This window comes from Poecilia reticulata, linkage group LG11, assembly GCF_000633615.1.
Source record: "Poecilia reticulata strain Guanapo linkage group LG11, Guppy_female_1.0+MT, whole genome shotgun sequence".
NCBI classification, from domain to species: domain Eukaryota; kingdom Metazoa; phylum Chordata; class Actinopteri; order Cyprinodontiformes; family Poeciliidae; genus Poecilia; species Poecilia reticulata.
In genome coordinates, this window is record NC_024341.1 from 20,348,492 (window position 1) to 20,373,898 (window position 25,407).

The following is a 25,407-nucleotide window of genomic DNA, read 5'->3' on the forward strand; positions in this document are numbered from 1 at the left end:
CATGCGTCTCGTTTTATCTGGCTCCAAGTCTGAAGCAGCGTCTTTCCTGTCGCTCGGTTTCCCTTCATGCCGTCTCTGCGTGACTCTTTCGCTCTGTGCTCCAAACACACAGACATCAGACGTCGTCAGAATTTAAGTGCGATTTGCACGACTTCTGAAAAGGACAGATCTCGACGTTCAGAGCCCGATTTTTTTTTAATTTTTAAATGTTATAGCTGAACCATCTGTTTGGCTGTCTTTCCTATTTTGAAGAGTGTTTTATTAAACACATCAAGTAGATTGTTTTTGTGTTTAGTTGTACGTGTTCAGTGCATTCTGTGCTTTATTGTTGAACAGCATGTTCTCTTTCTTTTCCTATTTAAAAGAAATGCTATGAAAAAATATGTGTAAACGAATAAAAAATATAACAATGTCGAAATAAAAAGTTTCTAGAAAAAATGCTAGATGTATTTAATGCATCGACCTAGGTTTTTAAGTTAAAAATAACTTCTCCAGCCCCATCTCTCCACAGCCGTGAGTTCCTCCATGTTAAAGTGCAGACCTGAGTCACCGGTTATCTCCAGATGGTCAGGGAAGGTGAGTTCAGAGACACGATTCCCTTGGGTTAGACGTCCACCACCAAGCACATCATTTTATACTTTAGACATTTATCTCCCCCTCTGTATTAACCTCCAAGTCTGTGAGCAGGTATTTTGTTTTGTGACTTGTACAAGGACACTTCAATGACGCAAACAAGCTGAGGAGAATTTGTTTCCTGGTTTGGGCCTCAGCTCTTAGCACCGTAGTGTTTACAAGGCACAGAGGTTGTGGAAACTTTACAAACGTATGAACCAGATATATCCTTTCAGTCTGCAATTCTGTGAACACTGTTTTTTTTGTTAACCAACTCCAAATTTATTTCTATATTTCTTTCAAGGAGTCAGACTTTACTGCGATGTGTGAACGTAGTTTTGAAGGTCTTTCACACTTAAAGAAATAATTGTAGCCATGCTCCATAGAACACAGAAAACATATTTTCTCTTTTCTCTGTGGTTGTCTTCAATACTGGGAATATACAGCGATGTCCCGAGAGCAATCTGGTAACACGGCTAAGGAAATGTGTGTCAGAGGGCCAGGTCTTAACACCAGCCTCTGTGGTGTACTCCATGAAAGGCCATGCGAAGCAGCACATCAAACACAATCTTAATGTATGGGTGTGGAGACGGGGCTTGGCCTATGACAGATGAGAAGTGTTTAAAGTGCATTACTGTGTCTGTGCATGTAGTTAAATAAAGAGGCCCTACCAAACAAATTGAGTTGTCTGCTCCGCTGACTCACAAATTGATATTTTACAAAAGAAAAAAGAAAAAAAGCTTCAGCCAAAGCAGGATACAAGCAAATCTTGGTCAATTATCAACAATTGCCAATCCATTGAAGTGAAAGGATTGAAAGAAAAACTAAATGAAAAATGTATTATATATATATATATATATACATATATATACATATCTGGTTCTCTAACAAGGAGCTCTGAGAGAAGACAATGATTTAACTTACAGAAAGGTGGGGCCGGATTGTGTTTCAGTCAGTAACAAAGAACATATTAGGAATCAGAAGACGGGAAATGAGCTGAATTACTCACTCCCAACAATAATGAAAACATACTCTGCCCGACTCCAAACAGGGATGGGCTCAAGAAGAAGAAATCCAAAACCTGGATATTTGCAGCAATCAAAGTGCGTGATGAACATTTTAGGGATATTAAGGAGAGGAAACGAAGGTTCTAGCTGAGTTCATGCCACAGACAACCAACAGATGTGGACGGCGCAGTAAAATAATCCTAATAATATTCTCAATCTTATTCACTTCATAACCAAGCACATGTTTCAAGTTTAAGTCCCAGTGCCATTTCAGAAACTCCACATGTTTAGTTTTATGATGGTAGGACATAAAAGGCATTTTCTTAGCGGCTATCCCAAATCACTGGTTGGCAAGTGGACAGGACCTCTGTGACTGCAGAGACATGTTGAGCCTAAGATGGCAGCATTTGTTGAAGATTTCTAGGAGTGAGCACTGAGAATTTTACATTTGCCAACTATTTTACCAGATGATATAAAAATCTTTTGTAGTCCAGTGACTAAAATAAATAGAGCTGTGTTATAACGTTTATACTTCAGGAAAATAGAAAGTTAGGAAACACTGTGAACTTCCTAGAATGTGTTAAATCCTCTAGTTATATTTATTCTAACGAGCCAACAAGGTTTACCAGCAACTACTCCACTGGCGATTTTGTTAAAAAGCTTTTCCCCTCCCAAAGGGATTTCTTTCCATACTGAATAAATATACTCAACTTAAGTTGTTTTTACATTTTTATTGTACTACTTCAATAAATTAGGAATTTAAGTTTGTTCACACATATTCGTCAGATGTGCCATTATGTATGGTATTAGAAGTTTTTCTAATCACTGCTGCTTTCCTCTTTGATTTTACTTGCCTTTCCATGTCTTTTCCCTTCATCTATCCAGGCATTAAAGGAAGATTTTGAAGGCTCCATTGTTATGTCTGTAGCACAATGGAACCACCCATGTAATGTAAGCCAACAATCTTCCTCACTTTCTTTTAACTGGTCCCTATACTCCCTCCGCCCTCCCTATAAGATCCAGACTATGGTGCACACACAGAACATCCAATCACCTCCTATGTTTATAAGGAATTAGATGTATAAGTGGTGCATGCAGCAGGAGCAGACACATGTGTGGATCCCCTCAAAGGCCTCCCTTGACTTGTGTTTACTTAAGGCCAGGGACAGTGGCCTCAGCTAAATCTGCCTCAATCCGCCCCTCTTCTCGGCTTCTGTTCCGACTATAGTGCAGCTTTCCCGCTCCCACATCTCAACCACACTCCCCCCTTTGTCGGTGAGTGTTTGTGATGCCTCACATTAGGCATGTAATGACCTAGCTTATCAGCAGTGTAACAGCAGAAAAGGTATGGCGGCGGCACCACACACACACACGCACACACACACAATTCAGTGACAGTCGAGCGTCACAAATGAGAGGATTTAAAGCAGGTTATCTGGAGCAGTTCAAGGGTTTCCTTCTGCTGCTGATCAGTTGGCTGAAAGTAGGGCAAACATAAAATTAACTGTTTCCATTAAAATCATTATCGTTTTCTACGACACCGTGGAGTACTGACAAATCCAGCATTGCTCTTCCTTTACCTGTTGCTGCACGCTGCTGCTCAACTGGCTGATAGAAGGTTACTTAAACATTTCCTTCAATTACTGAAAACCTACTTCAGCTTTTTTGAAAATCATAACTGTTAAAGTTACTCATGGCAAGTTGCCGTCATCTAACTGAGCAGATATCAATAGTGTTAGTTCATTAATTATCAGCTTGAAAAATTTTGCAATGGGCACATTTATTTTCAAACTCCAAATAATTTCAGTGAGTTTTTATTCTATGTTTTTATTTTAGTCCATATTTTAAAATCAAAGTAATATTAACTAAATGTTATAAATGATGACCTGTCTAGATACCATGAATGGACAAATCAGAGAAAAAAATATCTTGAAAACTTGCCAGATGATTTGCTCTAATTTGTAAATCGTTGCAAACAAAAGAGACATCCAACGTTTTATGAATATTTTAGCTTATTTTATTGCTAAAATAAAATAAGCTAAAATAACCCATTCTTCTGGCTCTTTTAAGTTTATTAGATTTTTCTTTTTCTCACAACAAAGACAAATTTGACTGTAAATATTTCTGGTTACAGGACACAGACATGGAGAAACTAAAAAGCTCAAGCTTCATATGTTGTTATTGTTTTAAGACTGCAGCTGTGAAACTACCAGAGGTGGCCCTCTGCAGGCAGGCAGGCTACCTGAGCATAAAGCCTCAATTAACTAGCAAATATCCACTTATTACATTTGTGTTATTCTCCAAATAGCAGAATAGGAAAATAAATTACATAATATTCTGCACAATATTAACTTGAAGGCTATATCTAAACTTAGCCGGTGTTTATTCTTTAATTTGTGTCATATTGAACAAATAAATGTTCAGTATGACAGTATAATTGTAATAAGTTGTAGTGGGAATTTTAGATTTTCAGTTTCAAATAATTCAAAAGATTAGTCTTAGTCTTTAAATTTTGTACAACTGTTACAACACTATGAAACTGTGGTATTTTTACTTAAGATACTTGTATAATGAAATTCCCATCAAGGCCATGACCTTGATGAAACACTCGTCAACAACAATAGGCACAGGTTTAGTTTTAAAAAAAATAGATCTTTCATTGAATATGGTCTTCATTAATAATAACCGACAGCTGTAATAGTTCTCAGGAGGAGCGAATGCTGTGCTGAGACTTGCATGAACTACGTTTTACAGTAATTTTCTCATTTAGGATGCCCATCCATTACCTGTCATTACAGTTGAATTTACGACAAGTTGTGAACCGCCCGTGCCATTAGGCCAATAAAAAAAAAAGGGTGAATAAAAGGTTGAAATTTGGCAAATAACTCCATGCACTGATTATCCTGGGAATAGACAGAAATAGGCCCCTTTTGAAAGGATTCTTTCATCAAAGCAACATCCTGCCAGCTCCCCGCAGCCATAACCTCATATAAAAGCCACACACACACAAACACACAAATCCTCCTTCAGGAATCAATAATTCAGCTAAAGAGAAGCACATGCTACGCCCTGCTGCACTAATCAATAGGAAGCCAAATGTTATTGTTTCATCTCATTCTGAGACTTTTACATTCTAATATGGACGAAAAGAGACGTACATCACATTACCAGATCATACGCAAAGAGGACAACGTAGAGATGCCTCAAGATAATCTTTTGAGAGTATTATGACTTTCTTCATTTAATTTTATTTGTTTGTTATTTGACACCGATCCCTTGTGCCCGAAAGGAAATTAAAATATCACATAAAATCTGAACAGGCTCAAAAAGTGCGAGTTGAACAAACACTTTTTTTTGAATAGCTTCTAAACTTTACATGTTTGTAGCCCAAAAACATTAAAAGTGCATTTCTAAGTCAGACATTTGCAAAGTACTTATTAGGGTATGGGTTACTGGTATCAGAGTATACAAAGGTTTGTAAAACATACATCTTGAGAACTGATCAAATACTCCATCTTCTCCCTACTGTTTAAAGTCCTTCTATTGAATTACCAGGAAAATGTCAGAAGTATCTTCACTTTTCTCCGGCTGTGTGAAGATTAGAACTGGGTTGCCCCTTCACTACTTGTTGCTGCTCACCATTGGTGACCAGGCTGAAAGAATTTTATGCTTCTTCCTCACTTACAGGAGAAATAAATAAATTGCCTATTTAGAAATATAGTAATTAATTATGGCAAGTTAACGATCAACATACTTAATAAGAGTTCTACTAATTAAGCAGGTTGTATCAAGCTGATAAGCTTTGCAATAAGTAGGTTTTTAATTATTACTACATTTTGTGAGTGTTTATTCTAGCTTTTGCTTTAGTCTGCGCTTAAATATTTAATTAATATTGAATCAATATTACAGATGGAAATGCACCAATCAATTCAAAATGTCATTCAAATTGGACAAATTTCCCAAATCAAATTCTAAAACAGTTTTTCAAAAATACAATCGTCAACTCTCGGGTCGAAAAGAAAATCAGAAATTAGTGCCAGTCTAGAAAGATCCGGATCGTTGAATCTGTAATTATAGATAATACTAATGTAATAATTCTACTATTGTTTTTGCAGCACTATGAATATTCAGTACAACATTTATGACATACTTGATGTTATACATTTTGTTATTCATAAGAGAAAAACATAGCACTTTTATCAAAGTGAAAAGTCTCTCTGTGACCTCATACTCGCCTAATAAAGACATTCAAATTGTTTCCAAATCAAATATACAACAAAAAAACAATGACATGCACACAAATTCATTGTGTACACCGACACCAACATTTACTATCAACTCTATCACAAACACCTGTTCAATTCTCAGTTAATGATATCATATCAATATGTACCGAAACTTCCGGGGAATTATTCGGATACTTTGTTGAATCTATTCCATGAAAAACCGAAGGAATTCTGAAGTCCCAAGAGGAACTGAGGTGTATCTAATAAAATTCCCAGTAGGTATATTTTGTCTGATTTGGAACAACCTCTAAAGTTTAACAGTACAGTTTCCAAATTCTAACAAAATTTGAGTGACATAAATATTCTCTAATCTTGAAATTTTCAAGACATTTAATTTAATAACTTATTTGCAGCAGGATAAAGCACTTTTTAAAAATTGCTACCATGATTAGCAAAACTTTGCGAGTACAGAAAAATAAATAGCCGAGAAAAAAAAAAAAAAAGATATGAGATACTTGTTCTCTTGCAATCTAAGCAAGATATGCATGCTCCCTCATTCGTGTCTTTGGGGAACTTGGGCAATACATCGATAACGCAGCAACAACAACGACCAGAAAAGTCGACGATGTCAAAGGACATGGCTCTATAAATAGTGTTCACGTTGTAAAATTTTACATAAACGCCGGGCTGTAGTCACTACCATGTGATTATGTCAAGTGGTTTAACCTGCCAGCCAAAGGCTCGTCTCCCCTCTCTGTAATCGAGCTATCAATGAGCATTAATGAGAGCATGACATGGTGCTCTAAAGCCCACTTGGCCACATTGCCCAATGCGCTGGCCTTTCTCCCAGCCTCCCTCCCTCTCTACTGACTCTAACCTACAAGGCCGCACTCTGTCTAATAATAAAAACAAATAAGAACGCTCCCTGCCAATCTCCAAGACAAGAATGCATGCTTTTCTTGCTCTGTGCTGCCCACTTTGGGTGCGGTTTTTGTGACACGAGACCTTAGTGGCTTCCTCAAGGATACATTGAATGCTGACTGTTGCAAGATTGGATCTGCGTTGACCTTGGGAGTGAACTGCAGCACGGGCGAAGGAGGAAAGGGGGGGGGGAGTTTGTTGCAACAGAGTGGGGATGCAGGGAGTGAGAGCAGAGAGGAAGAAGCTAGAGGGAGGGAGAGCATGGGAGAATGAAGGGGCATGCTTTGATTGAGAGGCCCCTGAGATGAGCAGCTCTGAGATATGAGAAGAGGGAGGGAGGGAGAGGGGAATGATAGAGGGAGTAGCGAAGGCGTGGATGAGAGAGAGAGAGAGAGAGAGGGAAGCCATATGGCAGCAGTACAAATGTATTAAACTATAAATCAGGGGGGAAAGCTAGTGGACTGCCAGGTGGGGCTGCAGTCGGGTCCTTCCAGTTGGAGGCTGAAATGTTAATGTGGGAAAGGATGAAACTATCATTATCAAGTTTTACTTTATTTTATTTATTGTTCAAACCACAAGGTTGAAATGTTGAAACTTTCCTCCTGTTGAGCATAGTTTGAAAAATGACTTATACGAGTTACTTTCAGCAGACGGCAAAAAAAAAAAAAAAAAGATCAAAGAGCGTGCAATCAAGCCCGGGATTTGTTTTGTAATCAAACCCAAACAGCCTCTTACATCTTCTGGGCAGGGCAGAAAAGATTCAGAGCATAAGTGTTATGAAAAAAAATCCTTAAGGCAAAATCTTGGGCTTATCGCTTTGTTTATTTTCTGGTGACTACATGCTCTTCAGTGGTCAGACGTTTCACAGGGACATTCATCGCAGATCGTGTTTGCAGTAAGTGCGTTGGAGAAAGACGGGAAATGCAAAGACAAAACACTGAGAATAAGACTCACGATGGGATAAGTTTGTGAACAAAAGAATGAATTCTCCAGTCAGCAAAATCAGCTTTGCATGATAGCATGACGTCAGCAACGACGGATGCATATCTGATTCTTGAGACGATAATACATGCAGGCATAACCAGCCTTTACTTTTAGAGCCACAAACAGATGCCATGTCCTGAACTATTATGCATTTTTGGCCCCACTTTGGGAACACTGTGGTCTAACTTAACACAAATCTGGAGCCCTCTTGCGCTGGAGGGTTCCAAGATTGGGTAGTTTTCTTAGCATCCAAAAAGGGTTTTGCATAGAACAGGTTCAAAAAGGATCCATGAGCAACTTCTAGTCTGGGGCTTGAACATCAGTCACAGACCAGAAGCTGGATGTGTGGGTTGTTTAGTCAAAAATAGAAATAATGGGGTCATATTTTGTTGTGTCCACTGCCAGCGAGTCGTACACTTTAAATATGCATCTTCATGCACAGTTATCCTAGAATCTCTGGGAGGAAACGTAAGACTGGTTTCACATGGAGGAGGACTTCCACATTTCTATCCTAAAATATCTACAAAGAGCTTAGAGTCAAGTAATTATTTTAAAAAGAACACAAAGTGTTGGATCATCAAACTGACACCGAGTTATAAGTTTTCCTCTCTGCACACAACTATTGGAGACACCAGCATCCCCTGATTAAATGTCAGACACCATTACATCTCATCCCTGCACAAAAGCATTTAAGAATTATGACGCTTTTTATTAAAGGAGAATGTCCTGGAACTAAGCTGACCATAGATGGTGGATCATAACTGTGTGAAGAGTTATGATACAGAAAAGTGCTAACATGTAAATATTTGTGACGCCTTCAAAAGAAAAAAAGAAAAGGTAGGGATCCCTTACATATAATATATATACTAAATTAATCTAATAAATTAAGGATGAGTCATAAGGTCTTTTACGTAATGAACTAACACCAAGTAACGTATAATGATAAAGAGGAAGAGAAAAGATACATGATTTCAGTTCTTCACAAAAGACAGACAAAAATTATCATCACAGTGAAATGTAGTGGTGTGGGAATTATCTTTACCACCTTAATTTATAATGGAGATCCCAAAAATAGTCTTTATCTAGTGTGGTCCAAGCAATGTCCAAACTTTTTTGTTGTTTTCTTTACTGTTTTTTATTTAACATTTATTTCACCACAGAAATCCCATTTAGTTGTTGAAAATTCAAAATGCATGTTTACAAATGCCTTTCTTTCTGTCTGTTGGAGTTTAAGTCATGTTGCAAAGACGCATGTGCAAAATATTAGTTTCTATATGTGCACAACTGGTGGAGACATACCTCTAAGCACCTGCAGCTGTGGCTTGAGTAAAATTTTAAAACCATACATCATTTTCCTTCCATGTTGTAATTATGGATTTCTTTGCGGTGGACTAAAAATTAAAATCCCAATCAATTTGCAGTGGTGATGACACGAAATGTGGAAAAATGTAGGACTTTGCAAAAAATAAAAAATAAAAAATACATAAAACAAAAACTACAAATAAATCAAATGAGACCTGATCATTTAATTGTTTAAGTGCACACCTGCAGCACGCTTTTCAACCACTGCTATAAATCACGATGCCACTAAAACAGACAGAAGTTAGTGTTACGTATTGTGGTGGAAAAACAAATCGAGTAATCCCCAAAAGGCTTCCATTTTAATCCCTTGATGATGTCTGGGTAGCGTGCCCAGACAGTGTCCTGGCGGCCATCAGGACCCAGGCCTGGGCTGCCATCCCAAAAGCACTGATGCATGCTACAGCTTGAACAAACACGGGCAGCCTACCCCATGTCTGCTCTATGTCACAAGCAAACCATCAAAAGAAAGAACAAAAAAAAAAAAAAGTTTCATTAACCTACGCTGCAAAAAGACATTTCAGCTCTTATGTGATTCATCAACTTCATGCTGTAATTAGTTCCCGCAGAAAAGCGTCAGTTAAGCTTTTAAACAATGGCCTACATTAAGCTTGAAAATACTTCATTAGCAAATTAATTTTTGGATCCTAATTTTTTTTCATTTGCCTAATGTATGACAGAACAAAAAAGGCTGTCGCTTGGCAGTTTTGATTAAATGACTGAATCTAAAATGAACATTATCGAACACGTTAGACTGAACAGTCTCACCGGAAGCTCGGGAGCTTGCAGGTGACGAATGGACAGCTCTCAGTTATGGTCTGCGAGCGTGGACTAACAGTAGCCTAGAGCATTCAACCTTGATCCCTTATCCTTGATCGTTCACTCAGTGATATATATATGCACACACAAACACACACACACAAACACACACACGCACACACACACAAGCTTACAGACTAACATAGACGTCCAGCCTCCAAGAAGTGCCTGCCATTAAACCATCACAGCCAAGGCCAGTTATCCACCAAATCCCATCTCTGGTGAGAGATGAGGGGATGATGTGGAGGGTGAATTTAGAAGAGGAAGGAAGAAGAGGGAGGGGCCCCCAGGGATGAGGAAGAGTGGGAGGGAGGCTGGACAAGAGTGCATCGCATGAGCGGGTATCAAAGAACAGCCGAAGAGCATCATACCTTGGTTTGGAGATAGTGGGGGTAGTAGTAGGTGTACTGAGGGTACATTGGCTGCTGCTCCAATCGCTTGCCCATGTAGCTGGAATCCTTAGCACTGAGGCAGGGAATGGTGACACGGGGGCGGGAGCTGCCAAGTAGCTAGAAATGTGGTGGAGGCGACGGTGGGGCTGTGCAATTCCAGGCTTTGCTGTCTGCACCAGTGTGTTGCAAGCCGGTCCTCTGGGGAGAAGGCAAGATCTGCGTGTCGGACTGGGCTTCCGAGAAGGTCCGCCTCTGATGAGGGAGCTCCTGACGACTTTTGCCTCGCTGTTCCAGACACTTGGTACAGGTACAGGCAGGTGCCCACTTACTGGTGGACCAGGAATATTTTCTAAAGTGCCAGAACGGAGAGCGGCGAGTTCGCGATTAGATAGTTAGGGTGAGAGGTAGAAGAGGAAGAGGAAAGAGGAGACGCAAGGAGGTGCAGGTGGCAGTAGCTCTGGCAGTCCTAAGAATGTTGAGAATGGGAGAGGAAGAGAAGGAGGAGAGGAGGAGGAAAGGAATGGTAAGGAAAAACGGGTTAGGACGTATAGGCTTCACTTCTCTATTCAAGCTGTTCACTCCAGTCCTTTGGCTTGGCTTTAATCGCACTCTCTCACTGCCCCTCGCTTTCTGTCTTTCCCACCTCTTACACACACACACACACGCTCACGCACACACACACACTTTCTCTCTCCTCTGATTTGACGATGTCTGTCCTGCTTGACAGAAGAAGATATCGTCAGTGCCAGTTGCCAACAGATGCACTTTGTCTCACAACAACAGATCTTGACAGACACAGAAAGCAATCACAGTCTGTAGCAGAGGCGCCAGCAGGAGCACAGATAAAAGAGAAAGATCCCAGTTTGTAAATGATGTGGCACAGGCAAATATTCAAAAATCCACTGGTTGGTTAACCAATCCACACAGTTCCAGTTAGCAGACAAGTGATTACAAAAAAAAAAAGACAGCGATTGTGTCCTGAAGTCCCTCGTCTGTGATCCTGTTATCTGCTTCTATAAAACGTGCTCCTTATTCTTCCTCGGCTCTCTCGCTCATCTAAGCAGCCCGACTCTCTCGCGTGTGCTTCCTCTGTCACTCAGTATCCAAGCCTCTCTCTCTCTCTCTCTCCTTCTCCTCCACACTGACAGGGTGGTAAAGGGGGCTCGTTCGAAGCTACAAACAGAGCACACACTGCCTCCTCCTTTCCCAGCCCAGCCCGGTGGGAGGGTCTTGAGCAGCTCTGTGCGAGTGAGGGATCCAGACACAGACCAGCGGGCTGCAGCGTTTCCACAACCTGAGAGAACACGGGGAAGAGGAGCGAAGACCAGAGGGGTTGGCGCCAGTGCGAGTTGTCGATTCCCCCTACTGGCTGCACAGGGAGCTGCCACATGGAACACAGTGTCTTTACACCGACCGTCTCTCCAACACGCTCTTTAAGCTTATTCTTAAAACCGGAAAAGTTTGCTAAATAAAACTTTTTTCTATTACAATCGAGGCCAGGGGTTCATATATTGCAAAGTCCAAGATAAGACAAATGGGATTGCACACCAAAAACTGTAAAATAGAACTAAACTGGATTTTTTTAAATATGGAGAAGCAGGATTAGACTGTACAAACATACAGTGCTGCAATATATTTTTTTGTCCTCCTACATATTTATTGAATTTTGTGTTTTTATCTCATTTAAATGTTTCAGATCAAAGCAATTTCAAATGATTCAAAGATGATCCGAGTAAATTAAGAGTTTTAAGGGGAAAGCAAGCTGTGTAGTGAATCTACCTGGCTCTGAGTGAAAATGACACTAAACTTTAAGAAACAGCTGCCATCAGTTGTGTGCAATAACTAGCAATGAGCCTTTTGCTTCACCTTAAGTTAACTTCGGCCTACTCCTCTGTGGAGAATAGTTTCAAGTTAGCTACATCGCAGGGTCTTTAAACATGTAAAACTTGTGTCAGGTAATGTTATAATATCTCAGAAGTATTTAGGCTCAGAATTTGACTAGACCGCTCGAGAGCCTTGCATTTTGTTGTTTTTGAATCACTCAAAAGTAAACTTGCCGGTGTGTTTTAAACTTCTACAAGTGCGCTTGAGCGGAAGTTTACAAACTGAAAGTCAGATGCTGTCCCTGAAGATTTTCCGATACAGGGAGCAAAATTCCTTGTTGCATTGTTTATGGTAAGATGGAATAATTACTTTGTGTGTGTGCGTGTGCGTGTGTGTGTGCGCGTGTGCATGTGTTTAACAATATCTACTAATGACGATCAAAGAGTTGCACTGCTAAAACATTCTGCACATCTACACGTTTTTCTATCACTTTTAAAGCACGTTTTCAGATTCAAGACACATAATGTAGTGCAAATGTTACATGCTTATTCAATGAGTGCTGTGTGCATAAAAGGGCCTTTAAATGTGATCAGATAGAATTGATTCCTGCAGAAGAATCCCAAGGACCACAACAAAGCACAGAAGGAAAGGGCAACCTTTTACAGACATGGAGAGGGAAATATAATTATCAGATAGGCCACTTTTTATCTGAAGAAGAGAGACGTGGCTGGTATTGATTGAGGATTACCAGATTAACAGCCTGTGCTTCAACTTGACACAAACTCTCAGTAAATGTGAAAAGGCATAAGGTCTAGAATACAGCCTGTAAGAGCCAGAGACCAATGGAAAAGGTGAATTAGAAAAGGCACAGAGCTAAAGTGTGACATAAGCACGGATGAAAAACAGATTAATATGTCTTTATACCAGTGTACACACTGAGCGAGGTAAAGTCATCATTATGCAAATTCAAGATTGTTTTGTTTTCTGTTTTTTTTTTTTTTGTGGAACAGACCAGCACAGATTTGCCCAACATCTAACCAACAGTTATGTTTTCAACAAAAGCATCTTTAACAGCAAAATGTAGGACTAATATCCAATTTATGCATGAGACAACAAATGTGTTTCATAATATGAAGCACTACATAGCTGTTTCTCATTTTATGATAATTTTATTTAAAGACAGAGATGATGTTTCAGCCACTGTCTAACCAAATAGTGTACAAAATGTAACTTTTCAAATATTAAAGTTACATATTTTTCTATTTGGGGCAGTGTAAAAACAAGCAAAGATCAGGATTTGATCAAGTCGTCTGTATGGTAAAAAGTAGTATTAAAGTACAAGTCCCATCCTCGCGTCCCCACCACTCACCGATATTTGTATAGTATTTCTCTAATACCTATTCCTTCAAAACAATTTTTTCCTTTTAAAAACACATTTCAGTTGGTTTTGTTTAATTATTTTTGTTTTGTTGGCATGTCATTCATCTCAGCTGAGACAGAATTGAAACATCAGAGTACCATGAAAGACATTGGTCAGCTAAACCATTACTATTCATCACTCCATTAAGAATTAAGAGTTGGGAACAGAGACTCGACTCTTGAAACTAAAGAACTGAACCTGTGCCCCAATACTCAACAACGCAAATCACATTACTACTAGATGAGGACTTTCAGAATTTTCCAATACAACGTTGGCATTGTCTGTAGAGGAGGCTTAAGTGTGGCGTATAAATAGAGAAATCTGGCACAAAGATTTTGGCAGAAGATTGTTTAAGCGTTTTATGTTGTGAGGTGTGCCATCCTAGAGTTCCCATGTTTTTCTAGCATCTCAGACTCTCGACTGAATTGAGATCCGACGACATTGGAGCCCAAGTCAACATATCGAGGAGTGGACTGAGCTGGAGTCAGCGCCTCGAGAGCAAACACACGCAGATGAATCCTACACATGGTCGACAAGTCTAACATTCATCACAGCAAACTACTCCTGAATGAAAGACAAGGTGAGAAGTGTCTTACTTGAGCTACGCAGAAAAAACTAGACTGTTAGTCAGTAGTTCAAAGTGTTTTTTCGTTTTATTTAAAGTTTGCATTGCATTTTAAAGTGAGTCTTCTACTCTTACAGTATAAGCTACTCTTATACTGTACTTGAATTCCAGTGTAAAGTTTCAGAGTAGGTGTTTGCTGGTCCACTGTGTTTTCTAAAGTGCATAGTCAACACAACTTTAGAGCATTTCATGCCTTCTTCTTGTGACAATCTTTTTCCAAGACTTTGATATCATTTTACAGCAGGGCTTTAGCGTCTGACGACACCCTCAAAGTTACCAAAAGCTGCTTCTAAGGCCATGGTGTTGCTCTGCTGAACTGGATCCACAAACCGGCCTGACATGAACCCCATCTACAGGTTATTGTCAAGAGGGAAATGAGAAATACCAGACTACACATGGTCTACAAGGATAGTCGCCTCTGTGCTGCACATCTATATGCAGCACTAAAGCCAAAGCAAGAACTAAATATTGAGCATAGAAATAAACATACTTTTCAGAAGCATGACATTTCTGTTTGAAATATCCCTTTATTCAAGTTTTCTGAAATATTAAATTGTGTGTGTTCATCATATGCAAGCCATTTTTATTAAGTTGCAAGAAAAAAGTCTAGATATATTTCACTGTAATAAATGCAAAATAGCTGACATTCTGAAGTCAGTGACAAATAAAATTCTACTTTTTCACAATGTTCTCATTTTATTGAGATGTAACCTGTGTGTGTTCAAGGTGGCCCAGTGTGTTTGATTTTAAATCAGATTTATGCTCGAAATGGTTCCTTTCAAATGCCGCAGAAACTTGAAAGCCACGACTGAGAAATATTAGCTAATTTTTTCTGCAGCCATTTCTTCCTAATGCCTCCATAAATCAAAGCAGAGGCCCGTCTGCTGCTCTTCTGTTCCCAGGTCTTCCTCTAGCACTTGTTTATTCACTTTCTAAATTGAGGGCAAGAGTGAGTCATTCACAAGTCTTTAAGGCAGGAATAGACAGCAGAGAGTGTAGTATTCACTTGAAGGTGTTAAGAAGTGACAAATTCTTTTTAAAAATGAGGCATGAGGGGGAAAAAAGACACACAGTGGCTTTTTGACATAATGAGAGCACTTCAGGAAAAGCTTTTATCGTGCCTTTTTAATTATCTCACATTTATCAGCCATTGTTCTCTTCAGTGAGTTGCATCAGAAAGCTATAAATATCGCTCGGATGGTATTGCTTTGTAGATACCCTGATACGGCTCCAAATTTGGAAGTTCTGGTGACACCGGTTCTTCTGCCATCTAGTTTGGAAACAAACAATATAAATACGAAGAAGTAAAAACTTTCTTTAAACAGCAGCGCACGATTCAATGTTCCTTTCAAAAATAAAAATTCTTGGAAAGTTGGGAACATCCCCCAATCTTATGAGACCCTTCTCCTTTTGGAGACTACTGTCCTTCATCAAGCCTCTGTTAAAAAAAAAAGGCAAAAAACCAAGAGGCTTTGTTTCCTGTGGCTTGCTGGACAGGCCTGTCGTGGGTGTTTCCCAGAAATGACCAGATGCAAGGAATTTTCAAGGAAGATTGGGGTTGTGCCAGAACCGGGTGGTGGGAAAAGGGGGAGGAGAGCTGGAAGAAAGGAGAGAGGGAAGAGGAGAGATGTAAAGTTTGGGAACAGCGAGCGCCAGTATTCTTGGAAAAAAAAAAAAGAAAATATTGTGCAGAAGTTGTATTTGGCAGTGTATGTCTGAACAACCAAACACATTTTACAAACCGATTGATTGGAGCATGACCGAATAGATACGAAATGAGGCAACATAAACACACAAGCTCAATAAAAACACCTCAGACAAAGAACGAAAAACTAAACCCAGCAGAATTAGATTCAAGATATTTTTTTGTTAAAGCAACAAGTTTATTTCTGATCAGTGAACACACCATACCATCAACAACAACACGTTTTAGTGTCAAAATTGGTGTTGAAGGAAGGAGACTCAAAGTTGGCTGCTTAGCTCCACCAATTAATCGTTCTTATTTTTTTGGGTGGGTAGATTCTTTGTCAGAGTGGACAGGATTTCTGAGAAGCCCTACATATTCAATAAGTCCAGTTCAATGAGATATTGACTGGGAGGAATTGACCCTGAGAAACTTCAGTATATCGCAGAGAATGATGATCTTTTGTGGCTGGATTTGGGAATGTGGAAGCCTTGTGGAAGTCTGAGCGATAAGCTCAGGGTCTACATTATCTAGGAAATAAATACTGAAATTGATGTTTGCAGTGATGTAAACCATGTGCTCATCAATATATTTTAAGAGGCTAAAGGCATTTTAAAATGTCAACTCTTCCTTAAAGCGACTTCTGTCATGATTGCAACACATTGTCGGTGAAAAACACATTACCTATAGAGCAGTGTTTCCCAACCCTGGTCCTCAAGTCACACTGCCCTCCATGTTTCCTTGCTTCATCCCAGGTGATTTCGACTGGCAGGTGTTCGCTGAACTGCAATCAGCTGAATCAGGCAAAGTAAATCAGAGAACCATCATGTAGGGCGGTGTGCCTTTAGGACCTGGTTTGGGGAACACTGCTAAACAGAATGTCCCCCGTCTCTCGCCTAATGGACACTGCAAACAAGCATCCTGCAAAGGTAATACCTAACAACCCTGACTACTGAAGATCTAAGTTAAAAACATAGCACTGGCCTCCATTTTAAAGTCTTCATTCCATTTCCGAGCTCTTACTTGCACATGTCGGTATGAGAAATGACACACTCAACCGCAGTAAAAGAAAATATGCACTGTACATATTGCACTTTTGTAAAAACAATACATTCAAACAGCCAAAACTCTTTCTGGACTTTATGTAAGCATTATGCAAGTTCTCTGCATCTCCAATATATACAGTGTCTTAATAGCTTCTTATCGGCGCACTAACAGATGACGGCCCGAGGTAATGCTGCACATTCCCCATCTGAGAGTATAATTTTCCACCACGCAAAGAGCTGGATGATATAGTCAAGATATCATTGCAGGGTACTTCTCTTTAATGTGATTTCTCTATACAGGATGGTGTCATGGCATGGTGTTGGCCGCTTATCTAAATGCTGTAAAAACGAGGTGTGCTGAATCCGGACCACCGGGCCTGCGCAGAGACATGTGATAAACACCAGGCAGATTTCCAGTGAGTCATTAGCTTCTATCACAACACAAAGGAGCACGATGAAGGCCTAATGGGGAGGAAATATGAAACCAGACGTGCATGAGTAAAAATGACGCACAGCGTGGCCAGTAAGGGACAGGCAATAGACCCAAAAGAGTTAATAGCATACAGTCACTGGATCTCAATTACAAATGTGAAATGCATATGCAAGTAATGCCAAGCGGTTCATTTCCTGGTTAACATGATTCTGGGAAAAGATCAGAGCTGTTACAAATGGCTTTATACAGGGAATGAGGCCCATAGCCAAGGTGGCTGCAAATATATGCATATGTGCATATGCATATATATATATATATATATATATATATATATATATACATACTACGCATCACAGGGGGGTCAGGTTTTGCTGAAAGCTAAGGTTGAAATGTCTGGTTGGAGTTCACAAATCATACTTCCTGCACTCCTATCCAACATGTCTGGATGACCATCTACAGTCCTGCTGTGAGAGGGTGGAGCACAGCTAGGTATGGAATAAAACAGAAAATATTACATCAAGATGATCTCTGTAGTATGAGGTGTTTTTAACCATTTATAAAACAGAGAATATGTGAGTTTAAACAATAGATATTTCCAGAGTGTACGTTTCACAAAATGCTGCCAAGAACTTAACAAAAACAAACAATTGTACCATCCTTCAAATTGAAGGGGAAAAAAGAAAATTTTCTCTCAATGCACAAATTAAGAAAGAAGCCCATCAAAGTTTCATTGCAGCACTCAAGCTGCAGTGTGTATTTTCTTTTTATTCACGGCGTTAATGCCCTAAAAATACTTCAAAGTGAGCTTTTTGCTCTTTTACATCTTTTTATATCTTTGAGCATGCTTGAGCATATTCAAATAGAGATTTATGTGATGCTTGTGGCCTTTATTCATTAGTAGCTTGAGAGGAAGAAGGGGGGTGGGGGACTGATTTAAATGCCCTGAGGTCAGGAATCGAGCCCAGAACAGCTGCACACAAGAACTATAGCCTCTATATACGATTTGCTTGCTAAACCGCCGAGCCACATGGCACCCCACAAACCACAAATTGTGATGTATTTGATTGTCCGTTTATGACTTTTGCACAGCACATTTAAGTTTACATGTACAAGGACAAGTTTTTTTTTTCCTCAAACACAAATGCAAAGTGTGCCACCTAAATACAACAGATTGTAGGGTTTTCTCAGAAGATATGAGAAAAAACTGAATCATGAAGACAGCAGTTAAAATTCAAGTTGAATGAAGCTTAAAGGAAATATTCACCTTCTAACAACATGGACATCCAACTAAACTGACAAACTGGGCAAGGAGAGGAATTTCAACAAAGCAGCAAAGACTCTGAGTGTCTAGTGTAGCCATAGTGATCCACAGCTCAGGTGGGACAGTTTATTAACCAAGCAACTCTAAACTATGCTCTTTTATCACCTGCGGAAGAAGGAACCAGTCGATATATCTGGCAAAACATAAAATCTACACATCACCTCAAATACAACATTGTCACAGAAAGGTGGTGGTGGCAGCATCAAGTTCTTGAGATGTTTTCTTCCACAGGTGTTGGTTACAAGAGTAACATATTTATGTCTTGGAATGACAGAATCTAAGTGAGAACATGGAGTAAGACTTGCAGACGAATCGATTCAATCTGCAAATTCAAGCTCAGTCAGATCGTACTGAGCAAACAAATCTGCCTATTGAAAAGACTTGCAGCTGTAATTATGTTTAAGGGATTTTTTTTAAAATCGACTCAGGAGATCGAAAGCAAAAAAACAACATATTTTAATATTTATATTAGTAACTTTTCTACTTGTAATTATAAAGTACCTAGTTTTGGGTCAATCACATAAAATCCCAGTAAAATATATTAAAGTTTGAGTTTGTAACATGACAAAATTGGGAAAAAAAGTGAAATGTTTATTTAATGCAGGATACAGAAACTCCTTGTGTGCACTAACGCACCGAAGAGAAGAGCAAAACTGTAAAGCAATATGAGAGATAAAGGCTCTTCCCACAGCAGAAAGAAACTGGAGATAGGAGGGGAAAAAAAAGTTATCCATCAGGAACACATCTGGGTAGGCCTACGGAGCTCAATGCTTCCTGCAACAGAGCAGAATGAGATGGGAGGACAGCAGCAAATTTTTAAAGCACTGCTAAGCCATCCTGGAATGAAGTGAAATGACCACATGTCACAGAAATGAGAAGTGAGAGGGGAGAGGACGGGCAAAGTGAGAAACGGCAGAAGGAGCAGATAGAGAGAGAGAAAACAGAGTGTGTCATTCTAAGAGGAATATTTCAGGGTGGTAAATGGAGCAGAACTCTATTCCAGCTCTTCTCTTAACCTCACTCAGTGCCTCATCTTGTGCATGTAAAGTATGAAGCCCAGGAGACAAAAAAAAGAAAAACAGGAATATAAGAAAAGAATTAGAAATACTGTAAATAACATTTAATTTTAGACCTGTGGCTCATGTACTCATGCACCCAAGTCTTTATTTGCATTCTTAGCTTTTTTCATACTTTGTGACTTTACACAAACCTTAGAGCATTTGTTCATCTGTACGTCTCAACAATACAGCTAACACTCCTCCTTTTATATAATCTGGCCAGACTATCAAAAGATCTGGGTTGATATGTCGACTAACTGTGGGAGAAGATTTTAAGATCTTCCCTTAAGTGGCCTTGGCAATTCTAGTCTGGAGTGATGGCTTCACCTTCAGAAACAACAAAAAAAAGAAGAAAATAGAAGGTTCCCCCTCTGAAGCAAAATGAAAAATTAGCTTCTGCAGAACTCCCACTTAATGCTTTGATTTAGCACAAGTCCTGCTGATCATCCAAGACAAAAAGGTTTAAACTCAAGTAATCTTCATATGTATTTATTATTAACTTTAGACTGTCACCTATGATTGTTCACGTTGTGAATGCGCAATTTTAACGTAAATATCAGCCACTTTAGATGACTTTATTGTGAACACTCACTACTTTAAAAAACGTAACTGCAAACCCATAAAATAACCATCAAAGCAGCACAGATTAAGAGAAGCTACATGAGAAGGAATATATTTGTACTCAATGTGTCCTGCACTTTATTTTAACAGATAATATTAAAGGCATATTTTTGGATGGGCGCCTGCAACGTGTGTTGTCCTGAAGAATCGAATAAAAAATCTATTCTACAATAATTAAGCTGATGCCAGACCATTCATAATAATTGCTCTGTTTAAGTCATATTTCAAAAGGAAGATTATTTTGAGGGTCTAATTAGGGATTTTACGACCTGACATTAATTTTGATGGAAGAAAGACTTTGTGAGAGGGAAAAAGGAGAAGCAAGGGAGAAGTTTGTAGCTAGACAATCCTCCACATTCCCTTCAATGTCTCTTCAGCACAACTAGGGACTTGGTCCAACTTTTGTTGCTGCAGCAGTAGCAGTTGCTTAGGGCAGGGTTGGGAACACTTTGCTTCAGGGACAAACTGTACCCTCATTGACTGTCTTTGGCTTAGATGCACATTTAGACAGCGCTGCTTTGGTCAGACCCAGACAGGACAGGCGCGGTGGTGTCATTTGTGCCAAGCTAAAGGCATGGAATGTACCATGGTTCTTCAAATCACAGTGGGCTATTAATTCAAGAAAAAGTGTCAACAGGCTTCAACACACATCCAAAATGAAGGAAAACAGAGGTTTACTACTGTGCCCCACAAAGCAAACACGTTTTTTGCAATCACAGTCCACAGGGTGGTCAGTCTGGGTTTACTCCATAGGGTCAGGCTTCACAACAAAAACTTTGTTTCTCCCTGTCCAGTTCCAGGAACTGCTACCAAGATACAAATGCATATCCAGTATCAACCAAGGAACAATTCACCACTCAAAACTGGGCTTTAGGGTAACATAAAGCTAACAAAAACAATGTCTGCTTTAAAGATATTTTATAATATTGTCATAAGATAAATGAGGGGCAATGCTGCTGCAGTCCATCTCAGTCATTGTGTCTTTGGGCACGGATGTATGGCAACTTTCACTCCGTCAGACTGCCAAAGGGCAGCTGTGGCTACAAAGAAGCCCACCACCATCAGTGTGTCAATGTGTGTGTGAATAATTGAACATGAAGTGCTTTGAAGTATTTTGGACTAGACAAAACGCTGTACAAAACTTGAACATTGAAAATGAACATTCAGCATTGAAGCCTTACGATGATTAATTATAGATTATTCTAATGGGAGCAAGTTAATTAACCTTCATGATTTATGTTTGGCCTCTTATAAGAGAATCAAATGTAGCTCCGGGTGATTTTATACAAACAGTACATACAGTACAGCAACACACTGGAATGTCAGAAAAGCATCACTATTTTGAATGAGAAGATCAATGCTTTCAAGAAGATGTCTTGGTAGAACTAAGGGTAGGAAGACCTGCAAAGAGCACAGCCAAAACGCCAGGCTGAACATTTTTACAATGTTCAACATTAAACTCTAAGTTCATTAAACCGCGGAACATCTTTGTCTGCACACATCTCACTGGAATTATGTTGCAAACGAATCGAAACATGAGTCCACCGACGTCAAAAGCATAGATAAATATCTAAAGCAACAAAATCCACTTTTGCATAAATTCACGTTGGGTTTCGACATCTGGCATTTTCGGGACTAACGGACACTGCAGCATTTGGAACATTATATAATTTTGATGCTGAACATAAAAGGAAAAAACTTCTATGTCCTTAAATAAAGTTAAAATTATTCCAGTCCTTTCTGCCAATATAGTAGACTAGAATTATGGACCTAAGTTGTTCTCCGTGTTTATAGAAAAAGTGACAGTTATTCTCAAAAATATTTAAAAAAAAAATGTATTCATCTTTTGCAGTAATAAAATATTTTGAGTCTGTTCCAAAGGTTAATCAAATTTTTTACAATAATTATTATATAATAATTGAATAACAAGACTACAACAGTTATTGTATGGCATGGTCTTTATGTGCAGTTTAAATGATGATTTCTTTTTTTTGGTTGTTTATTTTCTCCTAAGATATTTTTAGCATGCTTCATGTACAATAGGAAACATATTCCTGGCACACATTGTGTTATTTTAAACATTGTCATGGGATATGTGTACTCTAATAGTGCCAGATGGAAACAGTACTAAAAAGCATACAGCAGATGATTAAAAACATTCACTTTATGGTGCATTTCCACTGGGTAACATTTAGATATCAGGGAGTGTGCGACTTTAAGGTGATGCACTTCAAGATTACTTCCTTTGTGGCGCCTCCGTAATTACCACTAGTACTGAAGTCATCAAAATGCACCAACTAAATGGAGCATGGCAGCTCCACCTTCCACCTTTCACACTAGCCAGACTGCAGGGAGAGGATAAACAGCGGTCGGGTGTCGCACAATATTTCACAGAATAGTCTTAAAGTAAATTTGATGTATAGTTGAGGAATAAAAGGAGCAAATTTGGTTGCATATTTTTTATGAGCAAACTTGAGTATTTCATAGGTTTTTCCCACATATTTATCACAAATTCACAGGAATAATATTGTTTGGAGAAGCTTCCTGCATCCCTCTCTGCATGTGGCCTGGAAAAGCCACCAGAGAAATGAACCATCAAACTCCTTCTTTCTGCTAAAGTCTCCTTCAAACTGTGTAATTTGGCTGCCGGAACAACACAATGGAATTTTAAAAACAACACTGAAATATAACATTAAAAACATTCACACAGCCAACTCTGCTGCAAAGACTTAAACAGTAAATAAACCAGAATTTTGAAGGTTTTGCCTCATAATATTTTCTTCTAGAGATTATCCCCATTTAAGCACGGGCCAACCTATGCAGGTATTGTGTCGATCCAGAAATATATTAAAGTCAAACAATGAAACCACCTGAAAAAGCACTTTAAAAGTATGTGTAATGTAAATAAGTGGACAATTTGTTAATACCCATGGCAGGTTTCTACCAGTCAGAATGATAGAAATGTAAGAGTGCTTAAGTGAGCGTGCAGAAAATGGAGCGCTAAGTGATTGCTTCCACTAATATCCACACATCAAGCGCAAACTAAGACATTTCAAACGTGGCATTAAAATGAAACATTTTGAGAGGCGCTTTTAACAATCTCAGTTTTTTCACTAAAATATCAGGTTGCAAATGAAAGGTGTAAACGTAGACGTTACGTTCGAAAACGATCTCAACCCAAAACTAAGCAGCTCTTTTTAGTTTGCTAAATGTTTATTTAGCAATGGTCTGATGTCACTCCAAAGATAAATCTATAGAGGACATATAGTCAGATATTTACATACACTGCATAAAATCATGCAGAACCCTTTTATCAATGTGATACGTTAGACTAGAAATATTTAGTTTGATCCAAATCAGACATATGGAAATTGCTAGAATGTTTTTCATTTCATTACTTTCTTAAAGTTCAAAATTGTATACACTCTAATACTTTGTTACTAGACAATCTGGAAATGTCACATGATGATGTAAGCTTCTGATTGGTTAATTCAGACGATTAGCATTGACTACAGGCACACGCAAGGTATTTTAACTATTTCTCCTTTTGTGACCATCATGGGAGAAAGAGAAATTGCATTAGAGCTGGATACTACGTTCAGATGCGTAAAGTACTATATTCTAACAAGTTTATGCAAGTATTCACTTCGTGGGAATGTCCTGAGATCTTTTTTCTTTTTTTTTTTTTTTCAGAAAAAAGACAAATGTGAACACCACAGGAAAAGGAAAAGCAAAAGATGATTCGAAAGTCCTGGCTAAAGCAGAGAAAAGTGTGACATTAAGATAAATCATCAGAAAACAGTCTGGTGAGAAAAAAAGACCATAATTCTTAGAGACATTTCCTGTAGTCTTGTGAACCTCGCAACCCAGACAACACTATCCAAACTGTGAATGGAGAAATCAACCATGTTGCGGGGTTAGGTAAACATCAGAATTTAATCAGTCTCCAGTTATTCTTGCCTTCAGCAAGAAGAAATAGTTTTTGGCAAACCTGATCAAAAACATAAAATTTATGCCTGATTCCAAGTAAGACAATGAGAAAAACCTGTTTTCAGTCAGGCATTGTGGACAGAAACCTGCAAATGTTTGGCTTTATTCCAAACATTTGGTCTTTGTGTACAAGACGAGAAATCAGGTTCAAAACTGAACAATTAACAACCACATTAGCTTAGGACATTTATTTTTAGGCATTTCCCTTTATTTCTTTCGATAGACAAAAGGGTTAGTTCTTTGATGTTTTGTGAGACATCGTAAATTTTCAAGTTGTTTTTTTTTGGACAGCATTTTACATTAGCTCAATAATATATAGCAGGTTATAGGTGGATGAGAGCAAAAAATATGTTAAACCTGTCGAAGCTTAGAAAATTACATAATCTTTGTAGTGATGTTTGATGCTCTCTCTTAAACCCAAACCAAAAATGTTGATCCAGTTGAGTTGCAGCATTTGGTTGACTAACCTTTTTACCTTATTCAAGTTACACTGTGTTGTTATATAAGAGGAAATGGGCATTCGAACACACATACTGGAAGTTCCTTGAAAGTATAGAAGAAAGTTTTGTCTGTTACTGTGCTGTGTGTTATGGCGAATTCGATAGCCGAGGGCCTCAGTGTTTCATTAGAATCACGGAGGCCTCATCGCCTCGTTTTTCCCCCCTATACAGTCCATGTTCAGCCATCGCTCAAGCCCATATTGCATGATTGCAGCGAAGGACCAGCATAATCAACCGTAATGCTTTACAGATGTTATGGGTTTTTAAAGCCAACACCACAGCCCCAGGCGGCCCTGTATGAAAACCCATCTGTGCACGGATATCGATGCATGCGAGTGTGAATGTGTTCGTATGTGTAGCTAAAACCCGTTGGTGATCGGAGGGAAACATTTTAAATTAAGGTCACATCTACAGCTCTGCACGATGTGTGATTTATGTTCCCTTGCCCTGCCCTGTCATTGACTAATCACCTTAAAATAGAGTAGCAGGTGCAAACTGATTTGCTGAAGAGTGATTTCACAGATGAGATGCTGCAAATTTACCATTCAGCACCAGCAAGGAACAG

The 25,407-nt window shown here is 39.0% G+C and overlaps 1 protein-coding gene across 9 annotated transcripts in view; it reads right to left on the reverse strand.

Annotated features, from left to right (window-relative positions):
• The window catches only part of rbms3 (RNA binding motif, single stranded interacting protein), a 333,346-nt gene that overhangs the window by 220,649 nt on the left and 87,290 nt on the right, over positions 1–25,407 (reverse strand). For 2 of the 9 annotated variants that reach the window (XM_008422430.2, XM_008422432.2), the window contains exon 1: positions 10,300–11,459. The exons of 5 other annotated variants lie outside the window; for them this stretch is intronic. In XM_008422430.2, coding sequence (XP_008420652.1) covers positions 10,300–10,374 — 75 coding nt within the window. In that variant the 5' untranslated portion in view covers positions 10,375–11,459. Of the gene's footprint in view, positions 1–10,299; positions 11,612–25,407 lie in introns of those variants that run through there. 2 more of the 9 variants (XM_017307508.1, XM_008422429.2) reach the window with 2 other exon arrangements.